At 47.8% G+C, this 16,755-nt stretch overlaps 5 protein-coding genes across 5 annotated transcripts; 3 read left to right on the top strand and 2 right to left on the bottom strand.

Annotated features, from left to right (window-relative positions):
- Positions 1-276: 276 nt before the first annotated feature.
- AGABI2DRAFT_184463 (hypothetical protein) lies at positions 277-7,785 on the top strand (the record flags this gene model as incomplete). Its single annotated transcript, XM_006459900.1, has 23 exons — positions 277-341; positions 385-790; positions 843-970; positions 1,022-1,532; positions 1,590-1,688; positions 1,738-2,397; positions 2,454-3,000; positions 3,053-3,468; positions 3,522-3,695; positions 3,749-3,988; positions 4,039-4,118; positions 4,168-4,469; positions 4,525-4,682; positions 4,732-4,795; positions 4,844-5,049; positions 5,098-5,285; positions 5,334-5,394; positions 5,451-5,737; positions 5,786-5,847; positions 6,034-6,722; positions 6,776-6,934; positions 6,990-7,347; positions 7,406-7,785. 23 exons carry the CDS (start codon positions 277-279, stop codon positions 7,600-7,602), a joined length of 6,057 nt encoding a protein of 2,018 aa, XP_006459963.1. The 3' UTR covers positions 7,603-7,785.
- A 600-nt stretch (positions 7,786-8,385) lies between these two features.
- AGABI2DRAFT_116923 (hypothetical protein) lies at positions 8,386-8,775 on the top strand (the record flags this gene model as incomplete). The annotated part of the gene is made up of 1 exon (XM_006459901.1): positions 8,386-8,775. The coding sequence occupies one exon, from the start codon at positions 8,386-8,388 to the stop codon at positions 8,773-8,775; it is 390 nt and encodes a 129-aa protein (XP_006459964.1).
- Positions 8,776-9,348: 573 nt separating this feature from the next.
- AGABI2DRAFT_68231 (hypothetical protein) lies at positions 9,349-10,055 on the bottom strand (the record flags this gene model as incomplete). Its single annotated transcript, XM_006459902.1, has 4 exons — positions 9,349-9,478; positions 9,531-9,703; positions 9,761-9,870; positions 9,923-10,055. The coding sequence occupies 4 exons, from the start codon at positions 10,053-10,055 to the stop codon at positions 9,349-9,351; spliced, it is 546 nt and encodes a 181-aa protein (XP_006459965.1).
- A 555-nt stretch (positions 10,056-10,610) lies between these two features.
- Positions 10,611-13,280, top strand: AGABI2DRAFT_149931 (hypothetical protein; the record flags this gene model as incomplete). The annotated part of the gene is made up of 11 exons (XM_006459903.1): positions 10,611-10,862; positions 10,915-11,013; positions 11,067-11,084; positions 11,140-11,246; positions 11,297-11,882; positions 11,935-12,182; positions 12,234-12,340; positions 12,393-12,760; positions 12,824-12,901; positions 12,973-13,131; positions 13,200-13,280. 11 exons carry the CDS (start codon positions 10,611-10,613, stop codon positions 13,278-13,280), a joined length of 2,103 nt encoding a protein of 700 aa, XP_006459966.1.
- A 1,324-nt stretch (positions 13,281-14,604) lies between these two features.
- On the bottom strand, positions 14,605-15,252 carry AGABI2DRAFT_191745 (hypothetical protein; the record flags this gene model as incomplete). The annotated part of the gene is made up of 2 exons (XM_006459904.1): positions 14,783-15,252; positions 14,605-14,726 (listed from the first exon to the last, which is right to left on the bottom strand). Coding segments are annotated over exons 1-2 (546 nt in total), but the record flags the coding sequence as incomplete, so codon positions are not given.
- Positions 15,253-16,755: the final 1,503 nt, after the last annotated feature.

Genomic DNA, 16,755 nt, shown 5'->3' on the forward strand with positions numbered 1-16,755 from the left:
ATACATTAGGAGTCCGCTATTTGTGATTAAGGCGACAAAGAGCGTTTTCTCTCTACCTTCACTCTTTTCTCACGATTTATAATTTAATTTAATTTAATTTTTACAGGTTTATTATGTAATTGTTTTGTTTTAAAGAATAAGTAAACAACGAGGACTGCTGTTCGCCCACTTGCGGCGCAGTTGTCCACTACAAAGCACGCTGAAGTTGATTCTGACGACTCTGTCACTGACAGTCATCACGACCTTTCCCTCTTCTAGAACGTCTTTCGCTTTGTTATGAATGTCATCGACGCCGTACGCAGGTGCATAGGAAGTTGGTCTAAGGGTGGAGAGTCTGAATGGTGAGGTTTCGTTCGCACCTTTCGCTATTTTTTTTATTTAAAGTCGCTGCAGTCGGAGTCTCGTCGCGCAAACGCTTTGCGACTCAAACAATCTGGAAATTGTCACCACCGCATACCACACACTCTTGACGTCTGTTCTTTCCACATGGTCCCCGCCACAATCGTTCTCGCAAAATCAGTTCATTGACTTTATCAAGTCTGTCTACGATGCTCTACCTTCGACATCGTCCTCGCAGAGTGGCTCTTGCGTGAATATATTCGAGGATCAGCTCATAGACATGATATGGTCAGTGGATGCAGCCTTGGACGAAATACTTTCGGATGCCAAGGTTGACTCGAATGGTGGAGACGCCACAGCCTTGAACGCCACAGGCAAGACGAAGGCTCGGAAAAAAGAAGAAGCAGAGAGAGACAAGGAGATTCTGCAAACCATCGTCAAACGACTTCTTGTACGTACTGCAGCACCAATGCGTCGTGCTTTTGGAGCTTACAACTACGCAGGAAATTCGGGTTATCACTCCGGAATTATGTAGGGAGCGCTTGGAACTTAGTGTTCTCGCAAAAGTTGGGCTCATCACTGATGAAACTATGATGGCGAAGAAAGAGATTCGGATGAGAACGGGACTTTTGTGCGTGACCACCCAAAAAGACGAGGAATAATATATATTAACCTTTCATAGCTACAAGCAGAACAAGTTTAATCTTTTACGAGAGCAATCCGAGGGATACAGCAAGCTTGTTATCGAGTTGACCAGCAACATGGGACCTGCTCATTCTTCGACAACTGGGTTGCCTACCGAGAGCTATAAGGACATGCATGCTCGCGCGAGCAACGTTTGGGGGAAAGTGATTAGCCTTATTGGGAAGTTTGACCTTGACCCCAACAGAGCATTGGACCTCATACTGGACGTGCTCTCGTCCAACCTAACAACCCATTATACTTTTTTCCTTGCGCTACTCTCGTTTTCTCCGTGGGCGGCTTCATACCGGCGACCTTCTGACCCTGTAGCCAGTGATATTGCCATGGATGTCGATCCTGATCCTCCAATAGCCGTGTCATACAAATGCAAGAGCCTTGACGAGATATTGGCCATGGCTGAAATTAATTCTCCCAACGGCGGGGATATCTCCAGTCTCCATGGTGCCAGAGTTCTCTCACAAGTTCTAGGTTTCAAGTTCACCCTTTACCAGGTACGTCTCTAAGATAGATTTAATAACTTACATAACGAGTATTTATCAATGTTTTAGGTCCCGGAAATTGCGGATACAACTCCCAAATCTTTGTATCTTACGGCTGCTATTCTAATACGTGAAAGGTTCGTTTCATTGGAGGATGTATATTCACATGTGCGTTTCTTCGCTGTATCATTGACATCTCCTACTCACGCACCGTCAGCTTTCACCTTCGGACGAGGACATGGAGATGACGCGGAAGGAGTATCTCGCCAATGTGCAGTCCAGAATTGCGGGGGCAAAGTCAAGTTTACTGGCTATGGCCGCACCTTTGGAAGCTGGTCCATCTTCTCAACCCAAGGCTAAGGCTGCAGCGCCTCACGAGAACAAAAAGATCGAAGTGAAGAATACGAATCAGAAAATGGGGCTGCTCCACGCCCTGTTATCTGTTGGCGCCTTACGACCTGCCTTCGCGATCCTTAGCAAATTCCCGTGGGCTGTAGACGTTTATCCTGAACTAGCCGACTTGGTTTTACGCGTGCTCAAGTATACTCTCGATCCGTTCTTCGATACTATGGCAAATAAGCAACGAAACTCCAATTTCATGAAGCCTCGTGCTCGATATGGTCCATCTGGTGTCATCCAGCCGTCTATCCGCAAGCCCGTGCTGACGCTTTGGGCTCCTACGCCTCCCAGTACCAGCAACACGGATTTTGTTTTCTTTTTTCCTGATTGGGCAGACAGAGTACCCATGATGACTACCTTGGACGACCTGGAGAATTTGGTTGAGCCCATACTACATTTTGTTGGGATCCATGTTTCTCGGGATCCGTCATTTTTATCGAAGTTCCTGCGACTCGGACGGCAACATTTGCAACCCACGGTACATCTTCAATATCTCATTGCTTAACATTCTTCGCTCATGGATCCGACCTGCAGAACCCCCCCATTGATCCACAAACCAAAAGGTTTATCGGTACTGCCGATCCGACCAATCCCATCCGAGTATTCTGGTTTAAAATCTTGCGTAACTATCTAATCCCCGGACTTCCCCTCATCCGTAGCAATGCCGTTTGCACGGTGGAAATCTGGAGTATTATCCGTCATTTTCCGTTGGAGGCCCGTTGGCAACTTTATGGCGAATGGAAGGATCGAGTGTATAAGAGTCACCCAGAGCTTAAGATTCGTCAAGTTCAAGCCGACAGAGAATCGAAGGGCATCCTCAGACGTCTATCTCACAACACCATTGATGCTCTTGCTGGTTCTGTGGCGAAGCTTGCCCACTCAAACCCTTGTATTTTTTTCCAGAATGCAGTAAACCAGATCATGGCATATGACAATCTTGCAAGTGTAGTGATCCAGGCTCTGCGTTACGTCACAAATATGGGCTTTGACGTACTGGTTTTCATTGCATTGGATGCCCTCGCAAACCCTTACAAGCAACGGCTGAAGGATGATGGAGTCAATACGACAGACTGGTTACAAAGTTCGGGTTTTTCTCTGTTAGTCCAGGATAAAATTTAACTTTGCTTGTCTAGGCCTTGCTTCTTTCATAGGGATGTTGTTCCGCCGCTACAGCGCTGAGCTGTATCCAGTACTCAGCTATGTTGCTCATCAATTGCAAAGCGGTCAGACTTCGGAGATCGTTGTTCTTCGCGAGCTGATATGGAAAATGGCTGGAATCCAACCTCTACCGAGCTTATCCGAGGGGCAAATTGCGGCTATGGCTGGAGGCCCTATCCTCCGCATTGAGGCAGTTGCATCAGAAACTCGCGGATCTCGCTTGGATAGTAGTGACTTCAACCTGAGGGCTCCTCAGAGATTGGGTAAAAGTCTGTTGGAGCCACCTTCATTAGCTTTGCCTCTTCTTGTCCAAGTCGCTCAGCAGCGACAGGCGTGTGTTTTCAAAGCACAAGATGCCCACATAAAGTCACTGGCCAGTCTTTTCGATGCCGTAAGCACTACCTTGACCCGTCATGAATTCCGGTTTTGATCAATATGGATTAGACGCATGGCGTACTGCTACAGTATCTGGAGTTATTGACATCTCCTCTATCAATCTCCCCGGAAGTCTACGCGACCAAAGTGTTACCCCCGTTGGGCGATCTGGGAGAAAAATATGGACTATGTGCACCAATTTGCATGCAGATATACCGACCTGTTTGGCATGTGAATTTGCTTGTGAGTTGTTAATGTTCGCTTGGAGTAGTAATAGGTTCTGATAATCACACCAGAAACAAGTCCTAGCTCCTCCGGATCAGGATTCGGAGGAGGTAGAAAAGCGATTGAAGGCCGCCCTTACTGCCAAGCGTGAGCCATCTGCTAATTCCCGTATCGCTTCGCCGGTGACCGGCGCACCCGCGTCCACTTTGGACACGCCGGACACAAAGACTGCAGTGAACGAAATAGTACCGGTAGAGAGTGTAAACTCAACAGATATGGGTGGTAAGGGGGAAGCTTCTCAGCCACCAGAGGTACGTTGAATGGGATTCTTATTTCAGTTATATGACTCATACTTTACCAGAGCCCATGGCTTCCCGAGTTGGCTCAGCACTTCGAAGATTTACCGAAGATTGCCCCCGGAAGTGCGAACGATGTCATTGGGTGAGTTATGGTGTGTTCCCTCTACTTACATGTTGCTAAGTAGATCTAGCCCTGGGTTCTATTTCACTTTCTGGCAACTCTCTATGTACGATTTGGCCCCACCGGCCTCCCGTTACGCGGAAGAAGGCGCGACATTGCGTACTCTTAGTCGCCAAGAGGATTCGAAGTACATCGCTGCAGATCGATCCTCTGATCGTGCCAGACGGGCAACAGCCACGCTTCATAGGCAGCGTCGCGACAGGTTCAATTCGTACGCAAACTTGTTAGCTGAAGAGTTAAAAGAGCAAAGTGCCTCGCGACAGTTCACTATCACCCGACTTGCACGTGAAAAGCTCCATTGGTTCTTGCCTGGTAAGTGAAACTTGGTGGGAACAATTCTTTCCTTACTGAAGAAGTTACACTTCAGTCACGAAACCTGGTTTACTCATCTCTTGCATCATTGAACATTGTATACAACCGCGATGTCTTCTTTCGCCCATGGATGCTGACTTTTGTGCTCAATTTATCAAAGTCATTCACACAATAGGGACACCGGGTTTCCATACCCTGGCTATGTATGACAAAGTGAGTACCTTATGATCTCTGATGAGTAAAAATTGTAATTCTCTCGTAGTTGTTAGGTGATCACGTGAAAGTAGTTTTATTCTCCTGCAGTGAATACGAAGCTCGGAATTATGGTAGGCCTCTTGTACATCTCAAGGAACAAGACATTTATGCTCCAACAGGGCGTTTCCTGCGTGGTATTATGACCGACCTTTACAGCTGGTTCAAGGATAAGCAGCTATACGAACAAGATAATCAAATCAATCGAAATAATCAGACTCTCTGCCATCCAGGCTTCAAAAGAAATTTCACAAACAAACCTAATGACGTTCTCAAACATGAAGCGTTGCAAACAGTTGTCCGCAAGTGGCACCGCAAGCTTGGCAAGGTTCGTGCTCATTAATATCACGAGATTTCTCTTAATTATTTCGGATAGTCATTCGTCGACTGTGTCCAAACCGAGGAATATATGCATGTCTACAATGCCATTATCGTCCTTAAAGAAATTCTTCCCGTTTTCCCACTGGCGACTGTTGCTCCTGATACCGGTCCCGCTATCAACACCGCTATAGACCAATTACTGGAGAAGGAAGAACGTGGTGATCTGAAGATTCTTGGAAAAGCGTATGTCCTGAGATGAATTCTACCACACCTAAAGCTCATTTTGTCCAGTTACTCTGCTAGTCTAAAGAAGCGGGAGCATTATTGGGTTATGAACAAAACAGCTCAAAAAGTAAGTTGGTCAATGTCACTTCATGTCGGCTTTGATACTTATCTATTTAGAAACAGGTCAATGGTGTTGTTGCTCCGAGGTCTTCAACGCATACGCCTCAGCCAGTACCGGACAAACCTCGCAATGGACCACCCACTGGACCTCACAGTCAAAATGGCGGCGCCAGTATACCTCCACGGCCGTCGCATGGCCCAACCTCTACCCCTTCTGGTCCCCGTGCCGCAACTCAACCAATGTCCCACAGTTCCACACCCACGCAGCCCACAGTCGTAGCACCCGTTCCTGAGAAGCCCGCAGAATTAGCTGCATCGAACCAGCTAGCCTCCAAAATACCCGTTGAAAAGTAGGTTATATCAAGTTACCATCCGAAAATCCGCTAAATGATTGATAGCATCCCTCGGCCTGAGGTGGTCAGGAGAGTTCGGGCCGAGGCCAGAGATTCACCGAGGCACAGTCCAGCACCTGCCAAGATGGACGTAGTAAATGATAACCGAAGCGTCTCCACACCTCCTCCCCGCTCCTTAGAAAACTTGTCTGTACCCACCGGGCCTGGTAACCGCCGTAGTCCTATTCTTCATACCGATGCGCCACGGCCAAACCTACCTGCTCCTCCACACCAACAGTCCGGCCCTGGTGCAGAGACTTTACGGCCGTCACGCTCTTCCGAGACGAACATGCCACCACCCTCTGTGCCGAGCCAAACGCCATCGGCTCAAGAACTGCGTGAAAGCGCGAGAATGACACTTCCTCGTGTAGAGAAATCTGATTCACAGCAGGGCCATAGTGGGTCGGCTGCACCTTCTCCTCGTCCAAGATCACTTTCGCCCGTAAGTCGACCGGGGACACGCGCCCCCAGCAACGACAGCAGGGGCAGTGGTGGTCGTACTCGAACAGACGAATCAAAACGGCCTGAGAGAGATGGTCGTGAACATGGTGCGAGCATCGCAAGACGAGATAGTTTGACGCATAATAGGAGCGAAAGGAGTGGTAGAGAACGAGGAAGAGATAGGGACGGAGACAGAGAAGAAAGAGAACGCGAAAGGGATAGAGGAAGGGATCGGCATGGTCATGGAGATCGAGAACGCGAGAAAGGCGGGGAGAGAGATAGAGAGCGAGATAGGGAGCGCGACCGGGACAGAGACCGCCACCGGCGAGACGAAAAGGACCGCGATCGCGACCGGAAAGAATCGAGAAGTCAACCTAGTGGTACTACCACTCCTGTCATTGATGAGCGGAATACGCCTACGCGTCCCGACCCGAGGCATCGTAACGGCAATGTCTCTTCCGAGGACACGCTTGGAAAACGGCGTCGTCCGACTGAAGATGATGTAAGTCCCTATCTTGTTTGTAGTGAGTCCGATTCCTAATTTCAATGTTTCAGCCCGAGCGAGGATCCAAACGCAGTACACGCAGAGAGTCACATCGTGACGAGCGTAGCAGACGCCCGCCTGAAAAGGAGGACAGAGAACGGGAGTCGGAACGAAAACGGAAAGAGCGAGATGGACATGACAGCGATAGTCGCGGTTCCATCCCCAACAAAGTAGGTGATCTCCATATGGATTTCGATTATATGTGCTTATACATCTTGAATGAAGCCTACTTCCGAGAAGAAGATCCCAGATGCTCCGAAAGGACGAGTTCCTGCAGCGCCTTCCGCTCCGCGCGCAATGGCCGGTGGCGGGAACGGCACAGGCGAACGCAATAGCAAAGGCGAGATAAGCTCTGGGCGAGACCGGCACCGGGACGTTCGTGACCCACCTAAAGGACCACCACTCAATGCTCCGACGGCACCTGATCCCTCTCGGGTCCCAAGTAGCCTAAGGTCAAGAATAAGTGAGACTGAATCCGGACTATCGCATCCACCGCCCCAGGGTCCCAGGAGTGGCGAAGGATCTTCTTCAGCGAGGCGTGAAGACGACCGGGAAAACGGTGGGAGGAAACGTACGGTCTCTGGTAAGTTCATCATCTGGTCGCGACAAATAAGACGACCGAACTGAAGTTTGGGGTACAGAGCGGGAAAAGGATGCACACGAGCCTCCCTCGGGCCCCGCAGAGACGAACCCTCAGAAGAGAATCCGCATCAATCGCAATCGATATCCCAGTCAACCGTCGCCGTCGAATGCGTCAAATAATTCGCATGGATTTGCACGCAAGGTGTTGCCAATCGATCCTGCCGCTGGTGATAGGAGCCGGGGAAGGCAGGATTGATTCTGTATTGCAAAAGATCCTGATACGGTAGACCTCGACAACTTTATGCAGAGAGAACAATGTTTTTGATTCTAGTTTCGCATAGTTCAGTACTATATTTCCATAAGCACAAGATTTTTTTGAAATCATAATTAATAGTAGCTCTTTGGTTTGCGATCGGGGATGAAAATACTAGTTTCTTCTGGATTCCTGTTATGAAGCGGTGTAAATCAGGACTATTGCGCGACATTTTACCGGTCAAATCTGAACATAGGCGTGGAATAGCTAACAGGTTCCTTATCTCAATCATTATCACACGTAAATCAAACACAAACATACATTTTCTGACATCTTTTACTAGTATGTCCTTGATTGTTCCGTCATTGAGCCTCTTTTTGAAGGGAACATCGAATTTTACAAAGCGATCACAGGCTTTCTCATCATCAAGAATCATAGCGATATGCCGGAATCCACGACCAGGGTCCGTTCATTGGAAGTTTGGTGCCATAGTTGCCCGTCAAATCCAAGATGCCTATGGGTAAATTGCCATTTCGGAGAATACTTACTAGCCGGGGAGTTTGCAAGATGATATCGTACCTTCACGCGTGAACCTTGTCCTCTTTTTTTTTCTCTCGTCAAGACCAAAATCATGGTTATTGAATATTGATGTTCCGCCGAAAAAGTAGGGACTGATAATACACAATATTGCGGGGGTGTTGATATTGATTCTCATTTTGGGAGAAACCTCCAAGCTTTCTGAAGTCGCATGATTTTATATATTTCTTTTCTTCCTTTCCTTCCTCGATGACTCGCGAGCGTGAGTTGGTCAAAGGGCAGAAAGAAATGACTTTCAAGATGGTGGATTACGATGACCAGTTTGCCGTTCTCCAATCGCAAATCAAAGAACTTCAAGATCGCATGTTGAGTTTACAACAAGATCACCAAATCAAACAAGATCACCAAAACATCAAAGAAGATAATGATGGTGTACGTTCTTGTTTTCTTTCTTCTTCGTCTTCAAATAAGATCGATGAACTTCATCAAATTACTTATTACTCATTACATTTTTCGAATCGCAAAGCCCTCATTGATACACTCAGACACCGCTGTTTATTTGATACAGCTCGCTCAAAGATCATGACACTCATATCCATTGGGACGATTTTCGTGCGGAATACCCAACAAGGAGAATAACGTTTTTTCACGACCCTTGAGCCACGATGATATCAAAATGATTTAGGATAATCATTCTCACAATGAGAACAAGGTTGCCCCACGTTGTCGATGAAGAGAAATTTCGCTTCGGGATGCTCCCCATTTTCCAATGAGCATGAGATCCTTAAAGACATTTGGGAGTTTGTGTACGATAAATCTTTTTTGATTGAAGAACGGAGCATAATACATGGACAATTGTAACATACGATTTTTTTTTTTTTTGTAATGTGTATTGATTCCAAAGGGATTTTGAACGGAAAAATCTTTCCCGGTTTAGGATCCAGGGATAGAAAAGACTAGATGAAGCGGTGTAAATCAGTTGCTGACATACATATGTACCAGGCTCGGTAACATAAACGTGGAATCTCTCGGACTCTCAGGCTTTCATTACCGGAATCGAATCAAACACAAAAACACATAACTTAGAAACAATTGTCGATTTGTTACAAAGATATATCACTATATGGGGTTGTTTCTACTAGATTGGATATCTAATGTTGATCCTATGATGCGAGTTCAGGTTCGAGTTGAATCGAGGTTCATCTTTTTGGTCTAATTGCCCTTGATGAGAGTGAGGAACTCTTCTCGGGTTTTTTGCTGATTTCGGAAACATCCTAGCATGCAGGAAGTGACGGTGATAGCGCCGGGCTTTTGTACTCCGCGCATGGTCATACATAGATGTCTGAGGTTGAACATGAGATAAAAGTAGAAAAAGGCGTGTTAGTGGGACGCACGTAGCCTCCATCACAACGGCAACACCACGAGGCTTGATGGCCTCTTGGACGGCAATAGCGATCTGTTTTGTGAGGCGTTCTTGGACTTGCAAACGACGGCTGAAGGTTTCAGCTATGCGGGCGAGTTTGGAGATGCCGAGGACCAATTGATTGGGGATGTAAGCAATGGCAATCTAATTATGACCTTTGGGTTCAACAGCAACATGCGAGACAGGGGCTTGCGAGCGCACTTTTCCGGTAAAGGGCACGAGGTGGTGTTCACATAGACTTGATATTTCGATTTCTCTGACAAGAACCATCTCATCGTGGTCTTCGGCGAAGATGGCATCGTTGATGACATCTGTATCGGATCGTAACTTGGACACGGGCAAAAAACTGAAGACAAAACACACCGGTGAGGCGTTCCTCGTAGCCTCTTGTCATCCACATGATGGCTTGGGCGTATCTCTCTGGTGTTCTGAGGAGGCCCTCACGGTCGGGGTCCTCACCGATGCATTCGAGGATTGTACGGACAGCACCGGCCATTCGACGCTCTCGGGCGAGGCGCTCTGCAGGGGTCGCGTTGAGGCGTGAAAGGGTGGACTTAGCTGATAGGTCGGGTGGGTATACCGAAATGCCTGGACAATGTGCGCCTACCTGGCCAACCGAGCCCATTGGGATCTGGCACGGATTCTTCGAGACGTCCCAGTGTGGGTTGTTGTTGTTGTTCTAGCAGGAGGGGTGTATTGACACCGGATTTTCTGAAGCCATAGCCGTCGCGGGAGCGTGGGGTGCGTGGATGGTAGGCGTCGGGATCCGGGGACTGAGAAGCCGGTGGAGAGTCAGTGGCGTCCTGCTGGATCTTGAGCTGGGTGAGAGAGTGGGTGAGCTGGGCATCCATTGGGACGGAGGAAGAGGAGCGGAGTGGCTGTGTTGTCCGAATGGGGAGAGCCGGGGCGGGAAGAACCCAGTGCTGGGTCGGATTGGCTATATGCGCCTATCTGCTGTGCTACCAGTTTTCTGTCCCGACGCTCGAGCACCGCAATCCTGCCGATATGAATTCTTATATAAACGCCTTCCCACCCCCGAAGCCCGCCATCCATGTTTGATCCCTGCCGCATGCTTCGTCCTCGCTCCCTCAGCTTTCTCGCTCACTTTCTCGCTGACTCGCCTCCACCCAAGCACTCTCCCCCGCCCTTCACTCGCCCCGACTCTGTCTTTGATGCCTGGCTCGCCTCGCGCACGGTCCCCAACCACGACGGCGACCTCCTCGTCCCAGGTGCTCAGCGGCAGCTCAACCCCCACAACACCAGACTAGCTCTCTATCTCACTCGTCACTGCACTGGTTCCTTTGTGCGTCGCCCTCGCTCTCTCTCTCTTACGCGTCTCCTCTGACTCGATTCAGCTCAAGTCCTTGTGGGGTCTCAACCCTCTCAGAACCACCCTCATGGTCTCCCTCAACATAGCAAGAAGCCTTTTCCCAGCCATACGAGGCTACTCCCAGGTTTGGTCTTTCCGCGTTTCTCGTCGTATCCCGGTCTTATCCTGCCTTTTTAGGCTTTGATAGTTGATGAGGTTGGCACTGCGCTTGTTTGACATTCCTGTCTATTTTGCTAATGACCCTTCTCAGCTTTATGCCTTGATTGCATCAGACACATTCACATGGTCGCGCCTCGTTTACCTCATCTTCATGGAAGTATCCCGTAGGATGCTAGAGGGACTCCTCGATGCCATTGCGTGCGTACCCCTTCACAATCGTGCGCTGTCAGCTCATGTATTTTCTCCAGCACATCCAACGAGAGAGTGGTCCTCGAATCAGCGCGTTTCTATATCGAATACAAACAGATGGAACACCGCGTTCGGCTCGACGTTCCAACACTGGCAGATCCTACTATTCGCGACCTCTTACAGGAATCCGAGCTTTTTTCACGGTCATTCAGTGGCTCCGGTTTCGGATTCCTCTCGCCTCTCGATTTTCTACAAGTATTTTCCCTCCTAACGGAAATATTGTCTCATCTGTTCCTCATCGTCTCCCTCACACATGCCGCCTCCCACTACGGTGTCCTTGTTCTGATCATTCTCTCCGCTACACTCCCTACTTTAATATCCTCGTATAGTATGTCTATCAGTCCCCCCGATACTCAGGCGACGACGAAAGAAGCTCGTGCCGTTGATCGCTTGGAGAAAATGCGGAATCTAGCCTACAGTGACTCTTACCGGCCCGAAATTGCACTATTTGGTCTAGGGGACTGGATATTGAAATCTTGGTCGAGTGCTCGCAAAATAATCCTGGAGGCTGAGGAAACGCGGCCATACCATGCAGCCGACTTTGCGCAGTACAACTTGACCGATATAGTCACCGCAGTACAAAACGTATGTCCTCTTTTCTCAAAATATCACTTATATTAACCGCTCTTGCTTCCAGATACCTTTATTCTTCCTTCTCAAGAATTCTTCCGCCTGTCTGGGTTCAATTACCGTCTATCGAAGCTCCATCCAATCAATCATCTATGCGTCAAGGGCCCTAGTTACCACCACACAAATGGCGTTCCAGGGAATCTTCCTGATGTCCTCTTTTTGTGCAAGTCTGGAGCTCAAGCCGAGGCTGCAACCCAAGGAGCAGGACCTGGTTCCGTATGAACAAGGGCCAAGTGGAGTTAGCATCGATATCAGGTGTGTTGTGAACGGTCACTTCCAACCGACATCAATAAATAATAGCTGCAGGGGACTGTTTTACTCATACCCAGGTTCGGCTGAACCTGCTCTCAAGGATATCAATCTTTCCTTAAATGCCGGGGAAACCCTTGCTATCGTCGGACTCAACGGTTCAGGTACGAGTTTTGCCCCCTCAAATGTTGACCGAGGTCGTAACACCAATTTCAGGCAAATCCACTCTTGCTAAAGTGTTGCTTCGAATTCTCGACTTCGACAGAGGATCTATTGAGATTAACGGGATTGACATCAGATCATTTGATCCTTCAGATTACCATAAACATACCAGTGCCGTTTTCCAGGGGTTTTCAAAGTTCAATTCGACCGTTAAGGAAAATGTTGGGCTTGGCAATGTGGAGAAGGTTGGGTACAGACCTGCCATCAATCAGGCTGTTCACTTGGCAGAGGCTGACCGACTTGTCGAATCGCTACCGAGTGGCCTCAAGACCGTGCTAGAAACACCTGGATTTGAGTTTATATCATACCCTGGAATGATGGGGTCCCGTCATCAACAGAGACATGGTTTATCTGGCGGCGAGGCAAGTATTAGTTTATATATATATCTGGGGCAATAATCTGATTTGGGAATGTTCGACTTACAGTGGCAGAGGATTGCGATTGCTCGAGCGTTTATGAGAGCAACCGAACCGCATGTAGACTTGTTGGTTTTTGACGAACCTGTACGTTCAAGAAACGCTATCTTTAGTACAACTGCAACTCAACTAACGGCTCCCTTGGTTTCTTGAAATAGACATCGTCCCTCGATGCACACGCTCAAACACAGATCTTTGATACCATTAGCAAGATTTCCAAGACACCAAACGGAGAAAGGCTCAAGACTGTCATATTTATAACTCATCGACTTTCCACCGCTCGACGCGCTGACAAGGTGGCGATGATGGAAAGTGGGGTACGTTTTTTTTTTCCTGTGCCTTGCAATTTGAACCGTACTGACCATGTGGTGGGTTTTTTGATCAGACTATCACTGAGTTTGGATCCCATGAAGATCTGCTCGCCAAAAACGGCACTTATGCTTCATTATACCATGCTTCAATTTAATTGGCTGCTACATCTATTTTTTTTTTCGTTCTCGCCCCAGCCGCTGGCCCGCATGTTCAAATCATTCGATTAATATTTCGAAATAATACAATAGAACTACAACGCTGTATCTTTAGTATGATTACGAGGGGACAAACCTCATCTCTATTTCTCGCGTAGATATGTTTGCTTTCGTTTGTATCATTTAAGTCATTGCCCCCCAATTTCAAATAATATCATTTAAAGCAAGTCTCGGGTGGCTGAATGATCAAGGAAAGTGACCACATTGTGTGAGATGAAGGCGTCGATGGGACTGTGATCCGTTTCTGTCGTATGGGAAAGTATATTGAGGGTTGTTGGACTCCCATGGACACCCACGACGAGACCTGAATTTCGCATCGCATCGACGAGAGAAGAGACTTGGCACTGCAAACCATAGCGGTTATTTTGGTTCATGCAACAACAAAAACAAAAAAAAGATAGAATCACTTACGAGAAGCTCGGCATCAACAAAGATACCCAGGAGATTGTTGTCCTTTGCAAACTCCACCGCAGCGCCTAAACTACGCAATCTGTCATCGAATTCTTCATCCACCATCTCGTAACTTTTGGTTGGCAGATGTTGATTGTTTTTGCCACATCTTGATGAGAAAAATACGGGATCTTAAAATCAATTTCAAGGGTTAATTGCTAAGGGATTTTTTTTTTTTTTTTTTTTGGAAATCACTAACAGTTTGGTTGTTTCCAGTTCAATGCGGCACATACATTCGGGCAAAACGAGTTGAAGACGAATTGGCATTTATTGGCTGTTGTCGGGTTGTTGAAAATGTCGCGGAGGACGGCATCCACCGCGGCGTTAAGATCGACTTGGTGGACGTGGGGATGAGATCTACACGGTAAACTTAGATCAATACAAAGGTTGATATTTGAGGGAAGTGCCTGGAAAAACCACAATCAGCGCTAAAGACCGAAAAAAAACAGAAGGAATTGATTTACCCGTAATAGATCTGTCAAAGGAATCATCCATCTCAAGATAGCAGTAGACCATTCGAATGATGGATCGCTTTTAACGGAACTAAAATCTCTTCCCAATCTAGTAGCAACCTCTTCAAACTGTGAGAGAGTCACATCATTGACAGTCAAGTCAAACCCTGTGTCCGTCAAGACCCATTCGGAACATGCAACGGGCCGCATATCCCTGGTAACTTGAACCATGACATAGAAATATTCTCCTTCTAGCGATGTCACTGGTAATGCCTGATGTCCACCCTGAATATTGCTTTGTTGTGAAGGTGATGCCTGTGCAGACCCTATTCGACTGGGTCTTGAGTTCAATGACCCAAGAAGCCCAGGGTGGGTACGGGGTGTTGCATGGAGTGCTGTGGATTTCCAATAGGTTTCCATGCCTCCATTGGCCTCAAGTCGAGCACCCCGGAAAGAAGTGATAATGCTGACAGTGAAATCAACCTATAGGAGGTAAGATAAACAGCGGTGTCTGAATGATTGTAAGAGCCGATACACACCTCTCCAATAACATGTAGTCGGGTATCCAGTATCGGGAGCGTGAAATCACGCGTGCCGCTGGTACAATCCCGCATCATTGACGGCAACGCAACAGCCCTTCCAATGGTCTTTGTACCAAAGTTCGGATATATTGAGAACTCAAGCGACAAAGACTCCAATGATGGTATTTGGAACGTGAACACATCACGATGACCACTCTGCGGAAGAGACACGCTGTACGGCGCAGAGATGACTTGTGGGCTTGTCGTTGTCATAACCAACTTCAAAGGTGCTGAGACAAAATGTTCATCCTTGAACGCAGGACTAATGAGTCGATGGTGTAGTCGAACACCTTGCATGGACGGAGTCTTGGAAGACGAGCCGATGATAACTTGCACAAGGTGATTGCGATCGAGGAAATTATGACCATATACGCGATGTGGCATGGCTGGTGGTGGAAGGGAGAGCGAAGGTATGAGATCTATTTCAGAATCTGCGGATGGCACAACCTCCAAGGCAGGCGAATGGTAAATCGGCACGACGCTACGTTGAAATCCTGACCTATTTTGTACTGCGGCTAGAATGAGAGAAAGGGATTCATGATGTCCGTACCAAGCAGCATAGTGAGCAGCTGTTTGACCCAATTCGTCCCTACTATTAGGCGTACTCCCTGCCTCGAGTAACACTTGAACGCAACCTGCCCTGCCATATCGCGCAGCATGGAAAAGAGGTGTCCATTCATGGTACTTGTCAGGTCTATCCCAACCCTCCATATCGACAAAGAGTTTGCAGATATCCGAATGGCCCTCACGTGCCGAGAGGTGAATCGGATACTCGCCATTAGTATTTGGAACCGGCGTGGCACCGAATTTCAAGAGGAGCATGACGATATCAACATGACCGCACTGACTCGCAACTGACAGCGGCGCGAGGTCATTCGAGGAGGGAGATTGCGCGGGAACCTTACCATGCTCAAAAAGTACTTGAATACAGCCCACACTGCCTTTAAGTGTGGCATAGACCAATGGAGAATAGTTGTCCAGATCAAGTGTGTTTGGAGGTGAGCCGGCAAGAAGGAGTCGCTCGCACACCTGTGCATGTCCATTCATGCAAGCATAATGAAGTGGTATTCGACCGTAGACATCACTCCTGTCGATTTGAACGCCATTCTGAATGCACAAGCTAACTAAACCTGAAGCACCAGATATCGCAGCATCATGCAAACATGTACGACCATTGATGTCATCGACAAATTGAAAATCAAAGGGAGTCGAGAGGGTCGAGAGAATCAAATCCGCTAGGACCGGCGGCGCCTCAATAATTGCATTCCATAATATTCGCGCCACATCGAGTTTTCCTTCGGTTTGTTGCCCAAGACTTTCTGAAAAATGAACGCAGTCCTTGATAGCAGCTGCATCCGAGTTGATTATAGCATATCGGAAATTTTTTTCAAGATCTCGAAGGGGACCGGATGGAGGACGAATGTCAGAGAAAATCTGCTGGGTGAGTATGTCATTCGCAGCTGCTCCTTCGAATTTGAGTCCCGAGGATAAATCTGTAAGGTCAAGCAAACATGCAGCGACGGTGTCCGATAATTCAGAAATGAGCTGTTATATTCAACGTGAGTGCACGACAACCGGATTATCTAGACATGCAGACCTGACGGTTGAACACGGGTTGAACGTCCACTTGACGAGCCAAATAGAGCTCCTTCGTTGTCGAGGTAGAACGTTTATCAAACTTCTTGAGAATTTTCCTGAAGCCGATGGCATTTATTTCCACAAACGACTAGCCAGAAATTTGAACCGTGGAGTGGGACAATACACAACTTCCATACCTGCAATTTGCCTAGATCTCTCTCCAATAAGCGAAAACCCTCTTCAACGGCGCTCCACTCGCTGTGAATAGCCGTATCTGTTGCATCGGGAAAACCTCTAATAGCAGCAGCTCTTCGCTTTGAGAGTAATGTCTCCATCCTCAGGCGTAATTCAGC

This window comes from Agaricus bisporus, assembly GCF_000300575.1.
Source record: "Agaricus bisporus var. bisporus H97 unplaced genomic scaffold AGABI2scaffold_4, whole genome shotgun sequence".
Lineage (NCBI taxonomy): Eukaryota > Fungi > Basidiomycota > Agaricomycetes > Agaricales > Agaricaceae > Agaricus > Agaricus bisporus.